Source organism: Balaenoptera physalus, assembly GCF_965194825.1.
Source record: "Balaenoptera physalus genome assembly, chromosome: 14".
Classification (NCBI taxonomy): Eukaryota; Metazoa; Chordata; class Mammalia; order Artiodactyla; family Balaenopteridae; genus Balaenoptera; species Balaenoptera physalus.
The window spans coordinates 15,721,818-15,747,218 of record NC_138893.1 but is presented as its reverse complement, the minus strand read 5'-3'; the positions used below and the strand labels follow the sequence as shown (position 1 = coordinate 15,747,218).

Genomic DNA, 25,401 nt, shown 5'->3' with positions numbered 1-25,401 from the left:
CGCTGAGCCTCCGAGGACACCCGGTCCCTCACCCTCGGCTCCCCGCCCACGTCGTGCCCGGGCGCTCAGGGCCTCGGGGCTCCGCGGCGCGCACCCCGTACGCGGCTGTCAGGGGCGCGGCCGCCTCGCGGGCGCCCTTGCAGGTGGGCATCGCCGCGCTCGCCCGCGTCCTCCCCGCCACCATGCGCCAAGTTTCATCCCGACTTCGGCCCACAGACACTTCCCTCTCCTGTAAATGAAGGAGAGGCCGGGCCCGCGCTCCGGGCCTCCAGGCGGTGCCGCCCGCTCGCCCCGCCCCCACCGCCCAGGCCGCGCTGCCGCCCGCGCCCTCGGCCCGCCGCCCGCACTCACTGAACATCCCAGGCGGCTCCCGCTCCCCCCGCCGCCGCCGGGGTCGCCCCGCGTCCGCCTCCGTCGTCTCCGCGGCAGGCTCGCGCTCCGCGGCCGGCTCAGCCGGGCCCCCGCGCCCCGTGCCCCGCCGCCCCCGCGGCGGCTCTGGGCTGCAGCCCCATGACTGATTGACGCGGAGCCGCCGCGGGCTGGGCCGGGCCGCTCGGGCCTCGACGCGCGACCGTCTCCGCCAATGGGCGCGGCGCCTCGGCGCTCGGCTGGCGATGCCTGGCGTGCGAGCCGCCCCGCCCCACGTTCCTTCCGCCCCGTCCAGCGCCGCCCCGCCGCTCCCCGCGCAGCCGGAGTCCGGAGGAAGGAGCGCGAAGCCCCACGTGGTGGCCCCGGAGTCGGTCCCGCCGCCGCTGCGGCCGTTCGTCCCCGCCCGGTCCCCATCTGGGGCTGGCCGCCGGGAGAGCTCCCCACCCGGTGACTGCCCTCCGCCCCGCCCGCCGCCCCTCACGGCGGGGTCTGCGTGAGTTCCTCACCTGGGGGCGGCTTGCAGGTGAGCCCCCTCCCAGCCGGCCCTCCGCCCCGCCCGCGGTCCCTCCCAGGTGACCAGGTGCCTCCAGGTGAGCTCCCTACCTGGGCACGGCCATCCCCCGCTGGCTTGCTCCTCCGGCGGCCTCTCGCCTCGCTCCTGGCTGCTCGCTTCCTTCTGTTCCGCAGGGTTTAGCGGGGCCGCGTGAGGACGGACGCGGCTTTGCGGTCCGCACCGGGCTTTCCACGCCCGCTCGCAGGGATCGCTGCGGGCACCGAGAGCCCAAGGTTGACACATCCGGGAGGGTGTATGGGGCGTCTTTGTAGCCAGTTCTGCAGGTACTTTTAAAGTACTTTGTAGCTGTCGCGATGGCTGTATAACATTGAATTTAGAAGTTAAATTAGTAGCTGTTGAATGGATATTGGACGTTTTGACAAAGAGGAAGACTGACAGCCTTTGACTGTTCTGGCCTCTGTAATAGAGTGAAGGGTACCGTGCTGAACCTAACTGTCTTTCATCCGATGTTCGCTCATTCCCTGTAAATATCCCTATTGAGAATTAGCTCTGAAGGTAAGTCTGTAGGATTTCAGACCCCTTAGATTTAAAAAATCCAGCGATTCGGTTCTCAGGATAGCAAATTGTTTTGGTTTGACAGTATTTAAATTGGAATCACGGGGCCGCGATCTTTTCTCGGTATTTCATTGGTCCTATTTTGTTGTTATTTACGATAATTTTATTTTAGTATTAAGTATCATGAAAAACTTTCTCCCTTGAGGAACTGACTTGTTTACTTCTATGTAATGAAAATGACTTAACCTGATATGTTTTCCCCTTTTTACTATGGCGTTTAGGAAACTCAAAGCTACATTTACCTCAGTTTTATAGGATTATAGGTGGTTGGTATGTTTGTGTTCTTTCTTTATTCATAATTGTATTTTTCCAGCGTTAATCGTGTAACTATATTCTGTAGAGCCTTAGAAACAGTGTGTGTTGGTAAGTTTATGAAGTTACTGTTGCAGCTGAAAAAACATTCTTTCTGTTGGGACTGGGTTTATACTATATTTCTTTTGTACTTGGAGAAATATTACTATTTCGAAATACTGCTTATTTATCTTTTTAAACTGTTCAGTGGGGTGGGTCCTAGTATATACTCTATAGTATGTATTAGAATATTTTTGCAGAAACAACTCTTTCAATCTAAAACCATGTGTGAACGAATCTTTTCACAAGTAATTTGAACACTTTGGGTTTTGTTCCATTGAATTCCTGCGCACTGACCTCTGAGGATGTGATGTTTGATCACAGCAGGAATACTTGTACGTGTGTGTGTAATCCATCTTCTGTTTGAATTTCCTCCAAAAAACTCATGGACTCAAGTATCTTATGTATAAATTTCTGCCCAACAGTGTTTTAATTCATTAGAAAAATATTTTTAAAGGAGTATAAGTTATGTAGACAGTAAGGTACATAGTGTTCATTTTCTGATGCCTATTAAGTTTGACCTTAATATTCTGGTCCTTTATATTAAAAAAATATAAATTTTTTTCCATTGCTTTAAATTGTAGGTAAAGCGCAGCAATGGCTGCTGTTTATTCTGGCATTTCTCTAAAACTTAAAAGCAAGACAACTTCCTGGGAAGATAAACTAAAACTAGCTCACTTTGCTTGGATTTCCCATCAGTGTGTTCTTCCAAATAAAGAACAAGTAAGTTTAATGTGAAAGTTACATTTTTACAACCTAAACTAATGATCACTTATGTAAATTGCATATTGACATTTAGTTAAAATTTAAAAAGATTAGAGAAAAGGTCGGGGAAGGAAACATGGTTAGAAAGTTAAAAGTCCTATCAGTGAGAAAAAGTAAGTAGTTAGGTATTACATTAACAAAGTTTTTCTGTTACAAAACCTCAGCATTTCGTTTATGTTTGGAAACATCCCTTATATTCCGAATTAAGTATGTGCATCAGTGAGCAAATTAGGATTTAGGTTACAGAAGTTAAATTCTGAGTCTGTTGGCAGCTTCATTTGTTTGTAAATCCTAAGTGATGCTCCATGAGCAATTCTTGTTGGTGCTTTGTTAAACATCTTTGGAACTTGATGAATCGAAGGCTGGGAAGTAGAGAAGCTTTAGCATTTGTAATAAACTGAGGGGAAATAGATTAGAAACCGATAGATTAGAAACAGATTAGGAACCAAGAAAGACATAGCTCTTTGTTAACATTTCTCAAGCTTATCTGACTAAGAAAAACAGTTAATACAATGGAGACACCAGGATGATGACCTCATGCAGTTAGAAACTCATTTGCTAGTATTAAAGCAGCACAAAATGTGTCAGGTGGATTACAGCCATTGAAATGATGAGGTCCAGTATGTAGAGCGCTAGCAGAGCTAGTAGTTTCTAAATCTGGCTGCACCTGAGAATCATTTTGGCTGCTTGACCTGGCAGCCGTGGCAGGCAATTTCATCAAGGTTTCCACTACCCTTCTCTGGAGAGAGTTTTTTCCTTTTAGCATTTGTCACATTCATGCTGTTATTGACAGTTCTGGTGTCCTGAGCTGAAGCCTCACCACCTTTCCTTGTGTTTATGAATAAGGAAACATGTCACAATAATGGCAACTGTTTATGTCCAGCCCTCCTTTTAATACAGCACTTCTGAATCATTTCATAGAAGACTCTCTGTCTTCTGAACAGGGTAAATAGGTTTAGGGATGAAGCTGCAGGTAACTCGGGAAGCCAGGACACAAACCCTGGTCTTCTGACTCTGCATTTTTGCTTTTGTGTCATTCCTTTTGTGGTCATTCTGAGCAATTGTTGTTGTGCTTTTAACTTTTAAAACTTAGAAGCGATTAGTTAGAAGAAACCGTTTCTCTTGAAACTTTTTATTGGCCCCATATGAAGACACAGTTTTTTTTGATTGATACTTTAATAATAAATATTTTAAGACACCAAAACATAACATAATGTTACCAAAGATAAGTTATAAAGGAGAGTTTTTCCCCCCTGGCAATTGTATTTGGTTATGCATGTGATGTCCCTATAAATGTCCAGTGTCTTTCTTTCTTGGTAAAGAAATTCATTTATTTTTAAAGTATATTCCAAATTCAGGTATTACTTGATTGGGCACGACAGTCATTGGTTGCGTTTTATAAGAAAAAACTTGAACTGAAGGAAGACATTGTTGAAAGGCTTTGGATCTATATGGATAACATTCTACATAGCAGAAAATTGCAGAATCTCCTCAAGAATGGAAAGACAATTAACCTTCAGATTTCCCTCATCAAGGTAATTAACAGTTTCCTGTGTTATCCTGTAAGTGTTACATGTATCTCTATTGATTTCCTGTTAATGCTGGAGGCTTATTTGTCTTACGGTTAATTATATGAAGATACAGAAAATATCAAGGTAGGGGAGGAGAAAGAAATAATATTTTTAGAGTTATAATAATGACTGATATTTATTGAATGCACATCGTATGCTCTACACCATGCTAAGCACTTTATATTATGAAAAGCTTAGAACTCTTTCGTAAAGTGGTTAATTACCTTTTTAGTTGGAAAAGGTAGCCAGCAAATGATGCTACTTTATGACTTTTGTTTTTTCACCTTTCTGCTGGACTGGAGGGAGGTCAAAGGCCAAAATCTGGATGAGAATTTCCTCAAAGGTTTTTGACTCAGTGACTTTGAAGTCTCAGGTCGGGATTATGAACTTCACTGTCAATACTGAGTATTTTGAAATACTGTGAGGATAGCTGGTGACAATAAAAAGCACGAATTATGAGCACTGAGCGTGGGCCAGGTAACCTGCCGAAAGTCACACAGCAAGTAAGTGGCAGAGCTGTGATTTGAACCTCCATCTGTCTGACGGCAAAGCCTGCGCTCTACCCTGCAGCCTCACCCACACGAGCGTGCGGGCAGGAGGAGAAAAGCAGTAGAGGCTGGGAACAGAAGAATTAAATGGTTGATGCCTGATGGTTCATAGGCTTTAGTGGTTCTTGAAATTATGCTCTAAATTGTGTCACTTTTTAAAATGATAGACCAGTGGTCACCAAAGTGGGTTATTCTGAATGGTTCTTTGGGAATGTGGGAAGAAAATCTTACATCTCTATATGTTTTTTAAAAAGTCACTTGAATTTCCATGTATGCTTTATAATTATATAAGATACTAGTACTATAGTGCATACATGTAATTTATAACCTTATCAGGTGTAAGTGTGGAAAAAGTTGTATAATCAGAAAAGTTTGGAGATCACTGTAGTAAGTGTGCTGGCATTTAAGTATGTGATATCTTTGTTTTGGCTTTTCCAGAGCCAGCAGTTACTCTGATGGAGATAAACACACCTGTGTCCTTGGGCTACTGCTAACTTAACACCTAGGATAAATTTGATTATCTGATGCCGTAAGGCTGGGAGCAAGTCACTTAGCCTATAAGTGAACTTTGGAACCTGCCTGGCCCTCATAATTTCTGGTGTTTGTGAATTTCAGAATTTTGGAAGCAATAGACTGTGGGTTTGCTGTATATTAAGTAGTAGCTGGCAGCGTTTGCTTTTCTCTTTTAAGAACGCCTTTTGCTTTGGCTTTTTAAATACAAACAGTATGACTGATTATAAAAATGTGTTTTGGACCACAGGATCATAACCCAAGGCCACTGTCCATCTACCTGTAGCATCTAAGTTGAATTATAGGTTTAGGATCTAAGAAAAAGTGAAATCTTTGAGGTTTAAGCCTTATAAAACTCTACTCTTTAAAAAGGCACAGCAAATTTACAAAGGCACTGAGCCCCTTCCCCAGGTTCTACGGGTAGGAGATGGATGTGTGTAGGAGTTACGACAGGTCCTCTGCCTTCCTTTGGTGCGCTAAGGAAATGCCACGTTCATTTAGATGTGCGAATCTGGGCATTTCTTTCTCATTCAGATGAGGGCAAGGAGTGAGTTCACACTGATTGTGTCGTATGTTTTGTGTGTACGTGTGGGTTTAGGGTCAGTGATGAGTTTTCTTTCTTTCTTAATGCTCAGATCATCAATGAGAGAATGGCCGAGTTCGCTCTCTTGGGATCTCAGAGGAGCATCTCTGTTGTGCTGAGCTGCTGCCAGGGTATCCTCTCGACGCCCGCCCTTGCCGTCATCTACACGGCCAGGCAGGAGCTGACGGTCGACCTGCTGAGCCAGCTGTGCTGGTTGGCCTGTAGGCAGCCGGGAGCCGTGATGCCCCAATTGTTCGAGGTTCTTCACCTGACCCTCGGCCTTTACCTCTCGATTCAGCGGCAGCAGGTCAACCCGAGACGCACCTTTGGGGAGGTGACCACACACTTGCTCCAGCCCTGCCTGGTCCTGAGACACTTACTCTCGGCAGGCACGTGGACCCAGGCTGGCCAGGGCCAGCTGCGGCCGGCACTAGGCCGGGACATTAAGAGTCAGATTGAGGCCGTGCTTCGAGGCGGAGCTTTTCAGGCCGAGCTGCTCCCTTCCTACAAAGAGGAGCTCTTGGACCAGCAGCAAGGTGACACGAAGATGGGGGCCATGAAGAATCTCCTAGCGCCCCTGGGCACCGTGATGGCCAGGCTGGTGGATCCTGGCTACTGTGAACCGTCCCTTCAGGCTGCTGTGGTGGCCAACTCCGTGGCCTTGCTGTACAAGCTCTTTGTAGATTCTTACCTCACAGAGGGGAACCGGCTGCTCTGCTTCAAGGTGCTCCCTCGGCTGTTTGGTTGCTTAAGGATTTCCCACCTGCAGGAGGAGCAGTTGCAAGCCCTGCCTGCGTCTGATTGGACCACGGAACTCCTGGCCTTGGAACAGCTGCTAAATTCAGTGGCCAGTAGTACTATCTACAACATTGCCACTGACCGGATTCGGCACGGGGAGACTCAGTTCCACTTCTACCGCCGTCTGGCCGAGACGCTGCTGAACCATCCGCAGGCCCCCGTGCCAGCCTGGTTCCGCTGCCTCAAGGTTTTGCTGTCTCTGAATCATTTGATTCTGGAGCCAGACCTGGATGACCTGTTGTCTTCAGCTTGGATCGATGCAGAAGTCACAGAGTCGCGGACCCAGAAAGCCCAGGAGGCGCTGATCCACACGCTCTTCCAGACGTTCGCCAAGCTCCGGCAGGTGCCCCGGCTGTTCAGGGAGGTGCTGGGGGTGATCTGTCGCCCCGCGGCCGAGGCGCTCCGGCTGCCCGTGCTGTCCGCAGGCCCCGCTGCTGTGCTCCGCGAGTGCCTCCCGGATCTGCCCCCGAGCCAGGTCCTGGACGCCTGGGCCCTCATGCTGGAGAGGTTCCAGTCCCTGGTCCTGCCTGATCTGCGGGGTGACGTGGACATGGCCCTGAAGTCCGTGTCCCTGAGCTCGCTGCTGCACTGCCTCATGGTCCACGCGCGGAGCCTGGATGGCGACTCGCCCCTGCCCGTGGTCAGGCGCACGCGGCGCACCATGGACGAGACGCTGCGGGGCCTCGTGCGGCCCCTGCTGGACCTCCTCCGCCAGCCGCGGCCCTTGGTGCCCGAGCCCTGGCGACAGAGGGTCGGTGACTCTGCGCTCCTGCTCGCCCACACCTGGGCCCAGGTGGACACTGTGCTGGGCTTGAGCTGCGGCCCGTACCGCTCTGAGCCCGGGGCCCTGGCAGGCACCGCCCCGGAGCCCTCGGGCCTCCCCCCGCTGCTCCCGGGCCTGGAGGCCAAGCACTGGAAGGAGATAGAGGCGTTTACGGCTCAGTCCGACTCCCTCGGCAGGTACTGCTTGGAGCAGCTCCACCTGCAGAGAATGAAAAACACCTTGCTGCAAACTGGCGTCCAGTCTGAAGAAGCCCTCCTAGCTCTGAGGCGCGACGCCGCCTACATCCTGGGCTCTGGGAGAGCGAGCCTGACCTGGGGGACGACGGCCTCCTGGGACGGCCAGGTGGGGACGGTGAGTGCGCTCACCTACCCCGTCGCCCACTGGCACTCGGTCGTGTCCCATCTCACGATTTTAACACCCTATCTTTGTCCGGACGACTTGCGGTACCTGGCCGGTGTCCTGCTGAGAACTTTGCCAACGAGCAAAGCCCAGGAGGGCTCAGCGGAGGAGGAGCCAGACATCACACTTGAAAACATATCGAAGGCCGTCCTCCACAGCCCTCTCTTCCCCGAAATGCAGTCCCTCCACTCTGCGTTCTTACTGTGTGTGAGCGCGAGCTGCGCCGGCATCCTGTGTGCCGGCGCCCGGAGGGGCTCTGCTCTTCTCCGCCAGCAGCTGCCCTGGCTTTTTGAAGGGGATTATGTGGCCATGGCTCACTGGGAAAGCAGATTTCCAAAGGTCGGATCTGAAGGCGTAGAGCCAAGAGGAGAAATCGCCCAAAGCTTTCTCTCCTTGGCCAGGGGTGACTCCCCCGTTGAGCTGGAGGGGGAGCAGCTGGAGGGCGTTCTTCGGCTTTTGGAGGTTCTTTCTGCTCTGCAGCTGGACAGCCTCCTGCCCCCCTGTCACATGCATTGTTTTCTCCTGTTGCTGACTGTGGCCGTCGCCACGCCGGGCAGCTCTTGCCCCTCCTCGCTGACCCTCAGGTGTTTGATGACGTGCTACCGGCTCCTCGGTCACCTGCAGAGAGGGAAGAGCGCCCAGTCGGCGCTCAGGGTCATGTACGTTAGTGACATCTTTGAGATCACGCTGACCTCCTTGTTCAGAGCCAGTAGGCGGTTTCTGGTGGACGTGGATGACCCCTCTTGGCTGGAATTCCTCCAGGTGGTGGGGACCTTCTTAGAGCAGCCGCTGCGAATGCTGCTCCAGAGGAAGCTCAGCCCGGGGCTCAATTTTGGGAAAATCCTCGCATTCCTCTCGAGGTCCCACCTGCGCCCTGAAGCAACTTCAGGCGGACGGTCGGAAGATCAGACACCTCTGGGCCAGCAGCTCCTTCTGGTGTCTTTAACCAAGCTGTGCCAAGTGCTGGGGCCTTTAGTCAAGGCGCAGAAGCAGCACGAGGCCCTGGAAGCGCCGCGCGAGCTGTTGCAGGCGGCCGTGCTGCAGGCGGGGGCCGTGCTCCAGCTCTGCGCCGCCCGCAGGGCCCGGGACCGCCACCTCCCGCCCCCCGTCCTCTCGTCGGTCGCCTCGCTCTTGGAGGCCGATGTGGCCCTGTGCTCCGGGCACAGCGGGACGGAGGTTCCCGGAGGGACGGACCACGTGCTGCTGCCCCATGCCGCCCTCTACCAGGCTGTCTACTCTCAGATCCTGTCGGAGTTGCCGGCTCTAGCAGGAGACACCCCATCTCTCCAGGCAGCCGTGCAGTTTTTGACTCTGTTCTTTTTAGCCCCAGAACTGCACCCCCAGAAGGAGTCTGTGTTTACCTCCGTGTTTCAATCTGTGAGAAAAGTCCTTGCAGGTGAGACGTCTTCTCTTGAGCTAGTTCTGTACTGTAGAGCTTTTGGTGAGAGGTCGCTAAGCGGCAGCCAGGTGACTTGCTGCCCCTCTCCTTTTTGGAGCAGGTCTGCATTTCCGAAGGTACCACACGATGAGCTGGGAGAAACTCTCCCTCCCCGGAGTTCGTTTCCGGCGTCTGCCTTCTCTGCACCTGTAAGCAGTTACCTTCACAGTTGTTTTCCTGCTTTTTAGACAAACAGCAGCCTTCTAGGTATATTGTTTTGCCCTTTAGTTTTTCACTTATTTTGGAGATTGTTCTAGTTTATAGTTTTGAACCACTCTTCTCTGTTTTAGCCTTTTTCTGTCCTGGCCCCAGAGGTCAACATAGATAGTTTCATCTTTATTCGTAGGCCCTTCAGTATCAGATCTTCAGCGCCATCAGTGGACTTCAGAAAGATAAAATCTGCCAACTGTTCAAAACTCCAAGTGACTTACTTTATAGGGAACCTCATAAAATTCCTTGAGGGCAGGACATCGTCCCGCAGGTCTCAGAGTGGTACCAGGCGTCGTGGGGCTGTGGGTGCTGATTGGGCAGAGGCTCAGCCTGTGATGTCATCGCAGTGTTGTAGTCGGATGTCACCCTTGCCGGCCAGCTAATCAGGACTGAAAACCCAGCCGGTGTCTTCATTCTCTCCAGCAGGACAGTCACTACCTGCTGTCCCCGAGGTCAGAGGTTAGCAGGCTAGGGTCCGTCCCTAACTTGAGCTCATGAGGGTGGCACTGTTCCCAGTGGGCGCGGGTCCATTTTCTTCTTGCGTGGTTGTTACTGAGGTGGAGGCTAGTTAGGGCAGTCGTCTGAGGTGGGGCTGGGGAGTCGGCCAGCCTAGCCCAGCCATCACAGCACACACACGTGTTCACTGGGCCCCTGTAGGAAGCAAGGCCACCTGGGCCAAGGCCAGGGCTGGGGTGCTGTAGCCTGAAGGACACTCTGCTGCCCCCCTTTCTGATCTGCCCTGGTTGTGGATTGACTGAAAGGCTTCAGTCTCACGTGTTCTGTCTCACCCTGTCAGCTACTGTCTTAGGGAATGGTGTCACCTTCTTAATGGGGGCTGAAATTCAGTCTTCTGTGAACACCGGTTAGAGCATTCTAAACGAACGTCCTAAGATATGGCCCCCGGTGGTCCGAAGCTCTGACCCCCCTGCCCCTTCGTTAGACAGAATGCAGTGTCCCCCTTTATCCCTGCAACCCCCTGCAGAACGCAGTGTCCGCCTTTATCCCTGCAGTGGAGGTGGCCCCTAAGTCCTAACTGTGTGTCCTTGGACTGGTGGTACCTTTGACTTTGGGGGCAGAGCCGCGGTCGGGGGTGAGGCCAGCCACCCCACTGCTCCCCCAGACTGCAGGCCTGAGCACTGCCCCAGGGCCCAGGCCTCAGGCACCTGAGCTGCTAGCCTGGGCCTAGAGAAGGGACCAGGGTGGTGGGAGGTCTGGAGCAAAGGCCAAGGGGGGAGTGGCCCAAGGCTTCGGGCTGGGAGAGGGAGGGTTAAGGTGGCCACCTGGGTCCTCGGTGGTGATTCAGGTAGGTTTCAGCTCAGAAAAATGAGCATTTGTAAGAAATGCTCTCTGACAGGAGAATCAGCTGCCTCAGTTCAATTATAAGAACCCATCAGTTTAAAAACGCTTCATCTATATGTGGAACTGTGTCCTCCTCTGGAGATGAATGAGCTGTTGATTTTGACTTGTCTAATTTAGTAAACAGACATACACACAAGTTACCTGAGTCACAGGTGAGGAAAGACTCTGAAATGACCAGGACGGTGGACTGTGCAGGCAGGCGAGGCCTCCGCCATGGGAGGTGGATGAAGGGAGGGCGGGTGACGCGGCAGTGCTGACGCTCAGCTTTCCAGGGATGGGAGTCTGCGGTGCCCTTTCTTTGATTTGCCAACCGCAGGAGTTGGTGCAGTTCTACCCATTTCACGGATGAGGGAATTGAGGCCCAGAGAGGTCCTGCATCCAGGATCTTACAGTTTGTGGAACACTTGGACCTAGATGTTCTCTCTCGAAGCCTTGGTCCCGCCCGCCCCCCGTAAGCAAAGACTGGGGCGTAGGAGGGTCTTCTGCAGTGTGGGATAGTCTGCTGGCTGGAACGGGGCTGGAAAGTTACTCTGGAGTCAGATTGTAAAGGGCCTTGAACTCCCTAACCGTGGGCTCTCTGATGAAACCCGGGGACACCGGGTGTACTTCAGAAGGCTGTCCTGCATTAAGTGGGAACAACTGGGTGACTGCAGCGGGCAGTCCCCACAAGCTTGGGGTTCTTTCCATCTCTTCAACATCCCCGTCTGTGTAAAAGCACCACCCCAGCCCTGTGCCCCTATTGATTTTACAAAAGAATATACGCAAAGTAGAAAAAGAGTATAAAGAAAGTGCCAGTCACCTTCTCCCATGGTCCAGAGGTAAGCCCTGCTAAACGTCGCCGTCCCCCTGCTTATTCTCTCGGGCTTTTCTCTGGGCCGGGTGCAGGGCACAGGTGCCGTGGGCAGGGCACAGGTGCCGCGGGCAGGGCACAGGTGCCGCGGGCAGGGCACAGCGGGCAGGGCACAGGTGCTGCAGGCAGGGCACAGGTGCCGGGTGCAGGACACAGGTGCCGTGGGCAGGACACAGGTGCCATAGGCAGGGCACAGGTGCCGCAGGCAGGGCACAGGTGCCGCAGGCAGGGCACAGGTGCCATGGGCAGGGCACAGGTGCTATGGGCAGGACACAGGTGCTGCAGGCAGGGCCCAGGTGCTACAGGCGGGGCACAGGTGCTGGGTGTGAGAGGGTGGTGTCACGCTGTGAATGTGCCCTGCAGTTTTGACCTGCACCATGACCGTTTCTGCGTCCCTGAGATGCTGACCTTTAGCAGCTGTACCCCATTTCACCTGCCCCTTGTCTGTCACAGCAGTTTTGTTTTCCTCGCAGATCCTGCGATTCCGGTTCAGGTACTTGAGGAGATTGAGCCTCATTTGGGAGCCTTGTTCACCCAAATGTTGGAGGTTGGGACGACAGAGGACTTCCGGATGGCGCTGCAGTGTGTCCTCCAGGGACTGGACGTCAGTAACGTGTGGAGAGCAGATCTGCAGGTGGGTTGCTCCTCTCTCCCTTGCGCGGCAGCATGTAAGTGATATGGGCTTCAATGGGAAAAGTGACTTGCAATGCGGTGTCAGCGCTGAAACTAAACAAACGTGCAAAATCAATCCGTACTCGTATACTGACACATGAAAAGTTACATTCACATCCATTGTGTGGGACCTCTCACATCGTACTTCTGATTTTACTTGGTTTGGTCACGTAGCCTGGGTCCCATGTGAGGCTCTTTCAGGGTGACGAGCTGCCCTTTGGTCCTTAGCCCCCCAGTCTGTTTGGTAGTTGCTAACGAAGCCCCTCACTCCCACTCGGCCTGTGTGTCTCAGAGGCTGATGTGCTCGACCTCGGTCCCCTGAATGGCTCTGAGCGCCGGAGCGGCCGGCGGCTGTCCCTGCTCGCACAGGCGGAGGAAGGCTGGGAGCTCGCTGTCTGGGCCCAGGGTGGCGGCCCAGGCCTTCTGGTTCTGAGCTTTCTCTGCCCTATGAGTGGCTTCTTGACTGCTGGTTATAATCGGCACCCAGGGGCTGGGTTTTGCTTTGGATGGGAGGAGAGCTGGAGAGGGCAGATTGGGGGCAGCAGGGAGGACTCACATCTCCTCTGTGTGAGCACGAAGCCCATCTCTGCTGCCGCCCTCCTCCCTCTGGAAGTCTTCACTGTGCATGTGCAGCCCGATGGGCTCAGCTTTGAGAAGGCCTCTGGGCTTCCCTTCAGCAAGCCAGGGGAGACAAACCATAAACTTCTACGTAAGCCCGTCAGATGGTCAAAGGAGAGTCATGGAGGGTGTAAGGCTGAGCTGAGGTCAGAGGTGGAGAGGCTTTGGGGGGGCGGGTTGGGGGGCATTGCTATGGAGACAGGGAGGGGGTAGTGCGTGCACAGCGCAGTGAGCGCGGGTGAGTGCGAGGAGGGGGGGCTGGGGGCGCCAGCCAGCAGACCCTCGGTGGGGAGACACACCCTGCAGCGGGGCGGGAGAGGGGAGCGCAGCTCGGGCTTAGGGGGTTGTGGTCAGAGGGAGCAAGGGGCAGAAGCCAGGATTTCGTGGTGTGGGCTCTGCAGCGTTAGGGGCAGGAGGAAGGGGCCGGTGGATGAAGTGGATGGTGAGAGATGCCCAGCACGGGTCACTGAGTCCCTTCGCCTCCCTTCCCATGGTCGAAAACCGTCACCTGTCATCCGGCACCTGGTGTAATTGTCGCACGTTGTCCGTGTCTCCTTTCACCCCTACGCACGTGCGGTTCTCGTGGGTGAGTTACAGCGGCCTCCTCTTCCAACGCCACCTCGACGAGACGGGCCTCTGATTAGATCGCCATGGCCTCTTGTGTTTCACGGTCCTGGCACATTTACGTGTTCGGTTTAGTGAGACGCTGCAGAGAAGGCCCTTCCTTCGCCCCAGTCTGCTCGCCTTGTTCATTTCTTCCCGCAGGTGACGTGCAGGGCACACCCTCAGGACTTGACCCAAGCTGGGTCTCGTCCCTGCCCCAACGCGGGGTTCTAACGGGCTCTGCTTTGTCGCAGCACCGGTGACCAGCCTGCTTCCCGAGATGGGCATTCCGAGAGAGCCGGCTCTCCCCACTGTTGAGTGTTTTCCCTTTTCCCCTAGGCTGTTTTGTCGGCTGTGACGTTGGTCAAGTTGCTCTTGAACTGCCCATTTGGTGGCGAGAAGGCCAGTTTGTTCTGGCGTGCGTGCCCACAGGTGGTCACGGCTCTAATGGTGAGTACCTCTGGGTCGTGCGTCCCCCGGCCCCTGCCTTTCACGTGCAGTCGGGGTGGCACTTCTGCTTCAGTCACGCTCGGGTTTTATTATGCAGAGTGTGTTTGCGGGGGCCGTGTCCTGAAGACGGCTGTAAGCACACTGCTTTTCTGTCTGGGTGTCCAGGCAGCACCTCTGTCTGGCTGCACACGTAGTGTCATCGGTAGGTGTGATGTGAAGGCCCTTGGGCGTCAGGAAGCATCCGTGGTCCGTAATGGAAGGAACATGGTGCCCACAGGAGGCTTCCATTTAAATTAGGTGACAGGAGAAGGAGTCCTGGGCCTCTCTGTCCACACAGAGTTCTGTGGTCAGTTTAGTGCATTCATTCATGTGTAGGAATATGTGTGTTTAAGTGACGATTCAGTGAGAAAAAAAATGGCTCTAGACTAGGATAGTAACATTGCAGATAGACGATTGTTAATCCCATGCAGACGTTAAATTTTGGCACATGTGAACATACACAGTAGTCACATGACTTTTTGTTTCATTAGAACAAAAGCCTGGTTCCGATTGGGGCTGTCTGTGTTCCTGCCCTCAGAAGAGTCTGGGGTCAGTATTCCCAGACTTGGGTTCGGAAGAGCAGTGCCTATTTGACCATCATTATCAACCCTGGTTGCAGCTTGTGCTACGTGAGAGCATTGCCCTGGGTTAGCATATTCTCAGGGCAGAAAGGTCTAGAGAATAGACATTGCTTTCTTCTCTGATCTTTTGTTTTGTTGCTTTGTTGTTTCCCTGGGAATCTGCATTAGTGGACGAAGCCCATTTGTACTTAGGTGTGTGTAGGGGGACCATCAGGAGGAAGGGGGCGGGGGGAGGGGGGAATAGGACCCAGGGCGGTGCCTGGTCAGTGTTGGCCGAGCGCATAGTAGGGCCACGTGGATATAAACACCAGGCTGGGCGTTTAGGTCACTCTAGAGGGGATAGCACAGCGTCAGCACAGCCCGGGTACCCAGAGAAGGTGATCACTGTGAGAGGCCCCAGGCGGCCTCAGCTGGGGTGCTGTTTACAGCTGGCCATGTGAGGAGGGCTGTCACAGGTGGGCTCGCCCAGGGTACCCAGGTAAGACTTCGGGCCACCCCTCAGCTTCAGTCTCTTCTCTTTATTCTTTAGAGCAATAATTGAATGTCTTGAACTAGAGCTGTTCTTTATGAAATGTAACAAGTGGAGTTTAATTATAGACATTTTAGAACTAAGGATCTTTTTGGGAGAATATTGTTATGTGTGTGATGTGAAGTTTTTTTATTCTGAGAAAGTAGGTGAATCAACTCTTCTATGAGAAATTACTTCTCTTCACGGTAGGCGCATCCGTCAGAGGGTGTGGACCAATACGGCCAAGTCTCTAGTAGGTGCCCCCCCAGGGGGTTGAACGCTGGTCTCCTTGTCTCTTTGAACTGCCCAGTGACCACTCAGGTCATTTTGGAGTCTGGACATTCTTCCCTCTGTCATTTTGGGTTTGGGGCTGTTTCTCCGGAGAATCGCCTTCATCTTCTGTCCCTTGTTCCTCACCCTGTAGCTGCAGACCCGAGAGGCTTGTCGGGAACAGCCCATGGCGCTGGCACTGGTCGGGCCCATCTTGGACGTCCTGGCTGCGCTGCTGAGGCAGGGGGAGGAGACCATCAGCAACCCGCACCACGTTGGCCTGGCCTTCGGCGTCCTGCTGGCCGTGCCCTTGGACGCCCTGAGGCCCCCCGAGTATGAGCGCATCTTCCTGCGGGTCCACAACGTGCTCTTCTCAATCCTGCAGTGTCACCCGAAGGTGAAGAGGGCAGGGCGCCCGCTGGGCAGGGAAACGCATCCTTCAGAAGAGCAGTGGCGTGGGAAAAACAATGATTTGCGAAACAAACTTTTGGCTTCGAGTAATTTCTAGGGCCCAGGTGGTTTCTCAAGCACAGAAGTGTGTGACCTTCACATCAGGCTGTGTTGGATCTGACACTTTGAACATACCTGTGTACTAGGTGTTTCTGGAAGCCCATTAGAAATTATTCTGTTTTTGCAGATCATATATTTAAGTGTCGCTCACTGGCTTAGATCTCTTCTCGGGTTTATAATTCAGTTGGGTATAGGGAGTGAACCATCCTGAGTTCTTGTTTTACAGTGTGCTGCTTTTTAAATAAAATAAGACTAGGAGCAAATGCCCTGTAGAAAAGATTCCAGTTCAGCCACCATTTATTGAACGTTTGCTGTGTGTCTCCTTTCACCCCTACAGCAAGTCTGTAATAGTCGGTGGCAATCCCATTTCATTGGTAGAGAAACTGATGCTCAGAGCTGCTGAATGATTTGACCAATGTCACCCAGCTGAGTCTGAATTTTAGCTGCAAGACTGGATTTCCTTGGCGGGTGTTCATTTGTGCCTCTGCTATATGTGTGAAGCGTGGGAACTTAACAAATAGGACAGATACACATATACATAGGCACGTTCAAATATTTTTAAGTGTTTTAATGTTCTAAGGTTGGAGACCTGCCAGCAGTGCAGTTTTTAAAAAATTTATTCTCTGGTAAACTAAGCATTCCATCCAATGTTCTCCCCACTTAAGAATCGCCTTCGGTCCTGTCTATCTTGTGAGGCTCTTTGTTGTCAGGTCTCTGCTGATTCTTAGATTTTTGTGTGACCGTAGAATGTAAATGCAATACGAATCAATTATAAACTGACACTGCAGATCTTGCAAAAGATTCAGGATTTCATGCAGTTGATGAAAGTGACGTTGGAAGACTGTATGCATCTCCTGAAAAACCAGTGAGGAATGACCATTGAGCAGAATTAGACCATTTAATGAAAGGAGAGAACTGACAAGGATAATGACATGGTATTGCAGTAAAGAAGGATGTGACTTATGACGGCAGCTCACACTCATTGCCGGCGGGGCAGACTGGGGGGAGCGGGGCCCACGCGTTGGGCCGTGTGGGCGGTGGATGGGGGTTGATACGGGCCCCCGGCTGGAACTGGCTTGGGTACATGTGAAGGGAGCAGCACAGAGTGAGGCCAGCCAGGGTCCCCGGCAGGGCGATCTGCAGCTGGTGCCATTCTGAGCTCTTGACATGTTTTAACTTATTTAACCCTCACGACAACCTGTTATTATCTTCACTTTGCAAATGAGGAAACAGGCACAGAAAGGTTCAGTGTTCTGTCTGGGATTGCATATTAAGCCAGGGTATGAACTCAGATGGTCTGGCCCTGGATTTGTGTGCATTTATTCACTGTGATAGCAGAGGAGGAAGACGGGGCCTCTGGAAATGTGATGACGCCCCGGAATACTTTGGCAAAAATGACCTCTTTCTGAACATGTTGCTGAAGCTGATAACTTGACATAAAGAATGTGGTGTTATGCTCTCCAGACTTTGCTTGGATAAACTGTACCAAAGGAAAGAGTCCCAACACTTGATTCACTCCTTGTTCACCCTGAGCCTTAGAGCAGTGCCGCCCAGTAGAACTTCTCCCGGGCCGGGCGTGTTCTGTATCTGCACCACCCAGCACAGGAACCGTTGGCCACACGTGTCTTGACTACGTAAAATGTGGAATTGTATGACTAGGAACTGAATTTTAACTTTAATTAATTAACATTTCAGTGGCCACATGTGGCTCGTGGCTGCCTTATTGGACAGTGCATTGCTTTGATCATGATCTCAGGACGGTTGAGTATAAAAGAAGCCTGTTTTATAACTTTCGTATCATTTTTCAAGATCAAGTCCCAGCCAGACCTTTTCATTGCTGAAAAATGAGAAGTTTTGTTTCTCATTTTAAATGGATTTGCTTTATGTAACCTTTTTCTCTAGTGGCAATTATACTTGAATACACTGGCTACTGTACGTTTTGTTATTTATTTCTACCCATTTCCAGAATGCACCACTAACAGAGTAAAAGACAGATTCAGCAAATCCTAAACTAGGATTGCTTCATTTGATTCCTAAAGTTATGCAGCATGGAAGCCCCACCCCGAACCATGAAAACGGATGTAAAAGAGTTAAGTAAGTAGGGTGAGCATTTCCCTAGAAAATCCTGGCAAAAAGGAGTTGCCACACTGTTTTGAGCGTCCTGATAGATAAGGTTAAGAAGGAAATAAATATGAACTCCTTTAAAGTAGATCTTGAAATAAACAGTTGCCTACATATTTTCATATTCTTTTGTCTGTCATTGCAGGTAATGCTGAAAGCCATCCCTTCTTTCTTGAACTGTTTTCATAGATTGGTGTGTTCAGTTATACGCGAAGGGCGGCAGAAAGACAAAGGTAATTCAGAGTTAACAGTATCAGATACAGATTTCAAATGTGTTTATTTTACAGGTGTCTCTGGCCACATATGTTACGGAAGATAAAAACCACACAGTTGAGTTTACGTAAGAGAAATATTCAGATCATCAAATGAACACGTAAAACAATTTAAAAAATTTCAGACTGACATTTTTTAACTATATCCACAGCAGTGAATGCATTTGACATCCCCTAATTTAAATAGTTCTTTTCTGGAGAAAAAAAGTATCTAGACTCAGGAAATATTTACTGTCATTTACTGGGAATGTAAAAGCGTCTACAATTCCATTCTTGCCCTCACAGAGCTCACAGTTTAATGGGGAGATTAAGGAGGAACGGGCAGTGGTAGAGCCAGCTCTCTGCTCATCTTATAAGGGGGCGGAGTTCCTGCAGCTCACTGTTCCTGCTGCAGCTCAGCAAGGTTGTGTTTGTTTACCAATGAAGCAAGCTTCCATATGACAATCACATAAATTATGGGTACAGCTTGTTTTCCAGCCTTGAGGTTTGTTGATTCTTGCTAAATTTCTAATTCGGGGGAGAGTCTCAGTATTTAGAAATTTGCATATTATACTGTGCATTCCAAAAGTCAAGTTCATTGACGCCTAACATATGTGTAACAGACTGCATCTGTTTAAAGTATATACGTTAATGAGTTTTGATGGGTAAATTTGCACGGGGAAGCACCACCAACAGTCAAAACACAGAGCATTTGCATCATCCCCGAAAGAGCCCTCTTGGGGTCCAGCCCCAGCCCCAGGGAGCCACTGATGTGTTTTTTGTCACTGTAGGCTTGTTTGCATTTTCTAGAATTTTATAAAAACGTTGTATTACTATGCTGAGTGAAAACCGGGGAGGTTGCTCTGCTGAGTTGGGGTCCCCCCCTGCTGCTGTGACGGCCTGGCTGGCGGGGGCCGGGGCGCATGTAACCTGGGCCGCGGGGACATTTCAGGCTGTTAGAACCCCTGGGAGGAGTGTGTGATCCTGGCATTTTAGGGTGGGAAGAACTAGGGGTCAGAAATAAACCTGGGAAGCCAGCAAGAGGTCTAGTAATGATAGTTGAGTCTCAGGTCTGTCTATAAAGGAGAAATCCTAGATGATTTCTGAAACTTAACGAGGCAAAGACATAATTAGGCCATCTTATCTTTAGAATCATATTTTCCTTTCTAAATACAATAGCAATCGTAGATTTCACCCTAAAATCTTAGTTATTCTAGTCCGACCCTTAAAAAAACCCATGGACTGTTGAGGATTGTAAGTGCCCTTCCTTTTGTAATATAGATCAATATTTGGACACATCCTGTCTCCCTAATTCTGTCTTCAAATTGAGCCAATGAAAGAGTCTGGAAAAAAAAAAAAAAAGTTTGAATAATTGGGGCTATGTTGAAAGTGTGAAATTGGAAGAGTTAAAACGCACGGCTTCTGAGCTAATCGGTTTGGAAACTCTTTGCTTCTGCAGGAGGCGCAGAGGACCTGCCAGTGGTGCTGGAGTGCGCCCGCCTCGTGGAAAGGATGTACAGCCACGTGGCACTGCGGGCCGAGGAGTTCAGGGTGTTTTCCCCCTTCATGGTGGCCCAGTATGTGATGGAGGCGCAGAAGGTAAGCCGAGCCGCCAGCCTCCCCACGCGCTTCCGCCTCGGTCCTCGGTCGCGGGGTCCCCCAGCTGTGCGGCCAGCGACCCATGGGGCCTGGCGGTCCTGTGCGGTGGCGGCTGTCCCGCGTGTACGGCAGCCCCTGAGGGTCCCCGTGCGGGCTGCACGAAGACGCAGGGTGCTGGCAGTGCCTGGGTCGCGGGGGCCGTCAGCCACCGGTAGCTCTCTTCTTGCTCTGGCACAAACCCTGGGGCTGTTTTGCTCAGTCTCTGGGGTCATGAGGGAGGTGAAATGTTACCCAGGTCCAAGAGCAGGAGGCAGAAAGAGGGGTCCTGGGGTCCCTCAGCAGCAGGGGCTCATGGGGCCGCTCTCCGACACTCAGGTAGATGGCCTGGGGGAGATCCCGGTAGACTTGTTCAACTGGATTAAGCGCTCTGGTCCCAATTAATCTGACTTATGGCCTTAGTATTCTGGATAATTCATTCATTCTTCAACAGTGATTTCACTTTGGAGTGTCAGTGTGCTATTTTCACAGTTCCGCAAGACCCCGCTTGACCTGTGTAGTAAGTTCATTGCAAGACTTCATGTCTTACTTGTTTAAATGGAATGTCAGAGGCTTAAAGTAGTGTGTTCAGGTGTATTATCTGCCTCCTTGTGCAGGTATAGATATACAGTTACATCGTTTATCTTGCTCTCAGTAGAATACCCCCCTTTGTAAATCTCGTAAGAATGGTGGTGAGCCACTGGTTAAATATGTTCCATTAGCGGTGCCGGCGTTTCTCGAGGGAGGGTCGTCTGAATGGGCTTCCTTAGAAAGCCTGGTGTGGCCTCAGCTTCCATCCTGGCCCCGCTTCAGGGTGTTTCCACAGCCCCGGCCCCAATCCCTCAGCCAGTGGAGATGCCTGTCACGTGGGCGGACGGTTGGCCGGGTCGGGGGGCGGGTGTGTGGGAGCTGGGACCGCATACAAGGGCCCCTGCAGGTCGTCCTTTGAATGAGATATGGGCTTGGGGTTTGGTTTCCTTGCAATTATTTAACATTTTTATAGAATCTTGTTGTTTCCCAAGCAGTCAAGTCATTAATGTGTGAGCTTTTGCTGGAACACGAGCTGGCATGATTTTTTTGTTTCACTGAAGAACAAAATGAGACACAGCAATATCACTTACCCAAGGGCCAAGAGCGGAGGCTGTGATTTGAACCCTGAAGTCACGGATTATTATTCTGAGATTTACTTTATGAAGAGTCTCTGGTTTGCCAGCCTCATTATTCATGTCTAATTTACGCTTATCTGTTATTTTTTAATTTTAATCTTGAAGGCCAAAGGCATTGGGAATTATCTGAGGCTGTTGCGTCCCAGAATCCACTGGCAGGACAGTCTACGTTTTAACTCTTATTTGTTTTTAAAATTGGGAATGAAGAAAGTATTCCATATGTATTAGAGGCTTCTACTGAGAGAGCCATAAATCTTTCTAGACCAGGAAGACGTGTTGAAGTTTAATTACAGGCTAGATGGCAAGTGTTTCAGCAGCGGGCGGCGTAGGTGAAGGTCTTTCGGTGGTTGGGGCCGATGACGGTGAGACGGCCTCGGGCAGGAGGGGCAGCTGCTCCTACAGACCTTGTTCCTTCCATGCAGAGATGTGTCACCCTGGAGACATGTCAGGGAAGTTACGGTCACTTTTATCTTCTCTTTTACCCGTAGGTCAGATTTACAACTGTCCCTCTATATCAGTAGCTTAGAGTAAATAGTTTGCACTACTCCCCTGGCCTAAGGTCCTTTTAGGTTAACTTAGAGATGTTTCCATTCGTTGGCCAGTGACCGTAATGTTGTAGAAATTAACTTTTTTCCCCCGTTTTCCAAATAAGCTGTCTAACGTAAAGATGCGAAGGGGCTGTGCTGTCCTGATACTACCGGCCTTGCTGTCCCATTCCCCACTCCCCGTGCTCCGGGCTGTACTTCACAAGGAGATACACCAGCTGAAAGGCTGTGACATCTGGACTCAGATGCCCCGTTCAGATCTCAGTGCTGCCACTGGGGAAATTACTGCGCCTCTTTTTGCCTTTAGAAGCGGGATTATTTGTTTAGTGAGTGGTGATTCAGTGAATGAATGAGCAAGCCCTCACCCAGCTAGTGAGGTTAAGGACTTCTTCTGTTTTCAGTTTGTCTGTTTTATTTTTTCTTTCCCTCCCTAATACCTTAGTATGGAATCACAGACAAGCCATTCCTCCTGTGGTCCTTGAATGTTCTTATCATCTATAAAACAGTAAAATTTAATTAAGATGATCACCTGTCAAATGTTTTTTGAGCTATTGTGTGAAAATAACCATATCTGTGAAGAACAGCATCCTCTTAGGGGCAGAAACAAAGCGCCTCTTTAGGACTCCGTCTCCTGGAGGTTGCCTTGGTGAATCATGCTTCTTCTAGGTAATAAAATGTATCCTCTCTAGAAGCTGCATGTCTGCAGAGAGGCATGAACTCCTAGGTCATCAGGACACTAATGAAGAACTGGCCACTCCCCAGGCCTGTCAGCCGGAACCTTGCTGCTGCTTTCTGGCTGCAGCTGCTGCAGTGGGCAGACTCTGCCCTGCCCAGGTCCGGCTGAAGCCTGGGCGGCTCTGGCAGGGTGAGTAGTGCCTGCTGTCCTGGCCTCTTTGTCCACACACCAGCCTGAATCTCTGATCTGCAAAGTTTGTGCCAGTAGCCGACGTAGCCACGCCAGAGCTGGGCTGCCGCTCCTCCTGCTGTGGCCCAGATTTGGGTTAACCCAGATTTTTAGGAAGGCTTGCATCTTTGGACACAGGGACCGATTAAACCATTCTGGGGCAGTTAGGGATTTAGGGCCCATTGTGTTATTGTTGAAAGAAGTAAAAATATCTATGAAGTGGTAATTATAAGTCACGTCTGACACTGAGCCACGTGACGGGATCTATCAGGGATCCGACTGGAGAGCGTCAGAGCCACTGCCTACCTGCCCTGCTCTGGGGGGAGGTGACGACATTGACGCCCTCATCCCACAGTTAGTAGAGCTTCCAACGTGATTGGCCACGAGGAAGAATATGACACAGTGTTCAGATGGATCTTACCATAAGATTTTTTATTCCATAAATTTATTTATTTATTTATTTAGGCAGCGTTGGGTCTTTGTTGCTGCACGTGGGCTTTCTCTGGTTGCGGTGAGCGGGGGCTACTCTTCGTTGCGGTGCGCGGGCTTCTCATTGCGGTGGCTTCTCTTGTTACGGAGCACAGGCTCTAGGCATGCGGGCTTCAGTAGTTGTGGCATGTGGGCTCAGTAGTTGTGGCACGTGGGCTCAGTAGTTGTGGCACGTGGGCTCAGTAGTTGTGGCTCACGGGCTCTAGAGTACAGGCTCAGTAGTTGTGGCGCACGGGCTTAGTTGCTCCGCAGCATGTGGAATCTTCCTGGACCAGGGCTTGAACTTGTATCCCCTGCATTGGCAGGCGGGTTCTAAACCACTGTGCCACCAGGGAAGTCCTACCATAAGATTTTTTAAATCTAAAGATTCAAGTTTTTAAATGCCCCTGGTAAGTGCAGAGGCATCATTCACTGAATAGCAAAGCTCCCCCTGTGATTTCGTGATGTTTTACTCCATCTCAGGTTTTTGTTTGCTTGAGTTGGCCTCTGTTTCCCCCAAATATAAACTTAAAAGTTTATGAATAGTCAGTTGTTTAACTTACATGCAAAATGGCATTTTAAAAGGAACGTCTTTTCTCAAGTCGGTGGCAGAAGCTGGAATCCCTCGTCAGAGCCTCAAGGGTCTGGCACCTGCCTGTTTGCGCTCACAGAGAAGTGTGTCCCCCTCTCCCAGGTCACCTTGTATCCGGCGGTGAAAGGCCTCCTGCAGGAGGGAATCTACCTCATCCTGGACCTGTGCATCGAGCCCGACATCCAGTTCCTGCGGGCCTCGCTGCAGCCGGGGGTGCGAGACGTCTTTAAGGAGCTGCACAGTGATTACGTGAAGTACCACAAGGCAAAGCACGAGGGAGAGAGAAGATACGCCGTCTAAGCCGCGCACGGACGTGGAGCCGTGGCCCCGGGTCCAAGAGAGCTGGAGGATGCAGGACTCAGATGCTTGAATTCGCGGCATTGAATCACGTGGAAAATCCTTTGGAGTTTATATAATATGTATTGCATTTTACAGTTATTTTTTCACACTATTTCTTAACATTTTTTTTATGCCATAAGTATTGCAATAGAATCCTGAAAATAGATCCTGAATTCAATAAAATTTGCCAGATCTCCCCTGTGGCCGTTCCAAATGTGGTTTTTGTCTCGGTCCAGTGGTTTGGGGTCCCCTCTCCCCACTAGAACTATGTAGAACTTGTTTTTTTCACTTCAGGTACATGGGTGTGTAATGAAGCCCAGTTTAAATATCTTTGCCTTTTACGTTCTTCAAGAAGCATGGGACATATTCTGAAACACCGCTTTTCTGCCCTCCCTCTGAGCGCATCTTCCGATGGAGCTGGGCAAGTCAGAACATGGGGACTCGGTGTAGGCTGGGTGGCCGCTCCGGGCGGGGTTGGTGGCCCCTGCTGTGCGGGTGGATGCTCGGCGGGAAGGTGCTGGGCCTGGGGCTCCGTGTCCTGCCTGCTCTTCCTTCCTGCTTCCACTCTCGGGAGTTTAGTTTGGAATTTTATTTTCCTCTTTTTTAAAATTTAATATTAAGAAATACTGTTGTTTTTTTGTATCGCCTAAGCAATATATTTCATTGTAGCAACCTCAGAAAATAAAAGGGAAAAAACTTAAAAATACCCCCAGTCTCAGCTGTCCAGACAGCCGCCGTCATCTGGGAGGGCCTTGTTTCTGTGCCTTTGCATATGTATATGTAGATGTGTATTTAAATAAATGTATATATAGTTGCCAAATTGGATCATAAGTTTTGCATTTTTTTGTTTGTTTTAGTTACCCAACTTTTTTTCCTGTGTAATATTTCAATAACATCTTGGGGACTATACAGATACTAGACACACTGTAATGGCTGCATAGTTGTCTGCTGAGTAGACACAGCTGTTTTATTTAATAAATCCTCGTGGTAGACATCAGATTCTTTACAAATTTCCTTTTACAGATGATGCTTGCAGCCAGCTCTTTCCTGCTATAATTATTTCTATAAGATAAATTCCCATAAGTTGTATTATTTGTCAAAAAATCCTGTCGGTTTTTAAGGATTTATGTAAATATTGCCAAATTGCCCTCCAGAAGGTATACAAATTTATTTTCCCTCCAATGAATCAACTTTAATGTTATTGATTTCCTTTGTTTTAATGCCTCCTTGATACAGAAATGTTATTTTGTTTTGAATTTCTCTAATTACTGAGATTTTTCATTTTTTTATTTACCATTTTTATTTCTTATAAAAATTATGTTTACATAGTTATGTTTCTTATGTAATATTAGCCTGTTTCTCAATTGGGATATTTGCTTTTTTTCTTACTCATTATCTTTGTGGAATTTATGTTGGAATTCTCTTGATACCCCTTTTTTAGTCAGTCAAAATATAGACAAATTAT

The 25,401-nt window shown here is 50.3% G+C and overlaps 2 protein-coding genes across 21 annotated transcripts in view; one reads left to right on the top strand and one right to left on the bottom strand.

Moving 5' to 3' along the window:
- Window positions 1–1,059, bottom strand: part of TAF5L (TATA-box binding protein associated factor 5 like) — a gene marked incomplete at its 5' end in the record, with an annotated part of 32,090 nt that extends 31,031 nt beyond the window's left edge. For 5 of the 8 annotated variants that reach the window (XR_014253215.1, XM_082424016.1, XM_082424014.1 and 2 more), the window contains one exon: window positions 352–783. Coding sequence is in view for 4 of the 8 variants with exons in the window: in XM_082424016.1 (XP_082280142.1) it covers window positions 352–783 (432 nt within the window). Of the gene's footprint in view, window positions 1–351; window positions 784–972 lie in introns of those variants that run through there. The other 3 variants (XM_082424012.1, XM_082424010.1, XM_082424011.1) reach the window with 3 other exon arrangements.
- Window positions 761–24,761, top strand: URB2 (URB2 ribosome biogenesis homolog). 13 transcript variants are annotated; one of them, XR_014253207.1, is made up of 11 exons: window positions 761–892; window positions 2,434–2,572; window positions 3,973–4,149; window positions 5,879–9,203; window positions 12,138–12,298; window positions 13,897–14,007; window positions 15,560–15,802; window positions 18,226–18,269; window positions 19,747–19,886; window positions 22,323–22,498; window positions 23,700–23,835. XR_014253207.1 is itself a non-coding variant. In XM_082424009.1 (10 exons), the coding sequence occupies exons 2-10, from the start codon at window positions 2,447–2,449 to the stop codon at window positions 23,825–23,827; spliced, it is 4,455 nt and encodes a 1,484-aa protein (XP_082280135.1). In that variant the 5' UTR covers window positions 761–892; window positions 2,434–2,446; the 3' UTR covers window positions 23,828–24,761. The 13 variants fall into 13 exon arrangements, 5 of the variants coding, with proteins under 5 accessions (XP_082280135.1, XP_082280131.1, XP_082280133.1 ...); XR_014253208.1 differs by having other exon boundaries at window positions 22,076–22,498; XR_014253209.1 differs by having other exon boundaries at window positions 21,382–22,498.
- The last annotated feature ends 640 nt before the right edge of the window (window positions 24,762–25,401 follow it).

What these genes read in the sequence shown, in the direction of transcription:
- URB2 (XM_082424005.1), top strand. Translation starts at nt 2,447, where the DNA reads ATGGCTGCTGTTTATTCTGGCATTTCTCTAAAACTTAAAAGCAAGACA. An exon ending in TTCTTCCAAATAAAGAACAA is followed by an intron (nt 2,573 to 3,972) that starts GTAAGTTTAATG and finishes TTCCAAATTCAG; the next exon opens with GTATTACTTGATTGGGCACG. An exon ending in AGGGCGGCAGAAAGACAAAG is followed by an intron (nt 18,270 to 19,746) that starts GTAATTCAGAGT and finishes TTGCTTCTGCAG; the next exon opens with GAGGCGCAGAGGACCTGCCA.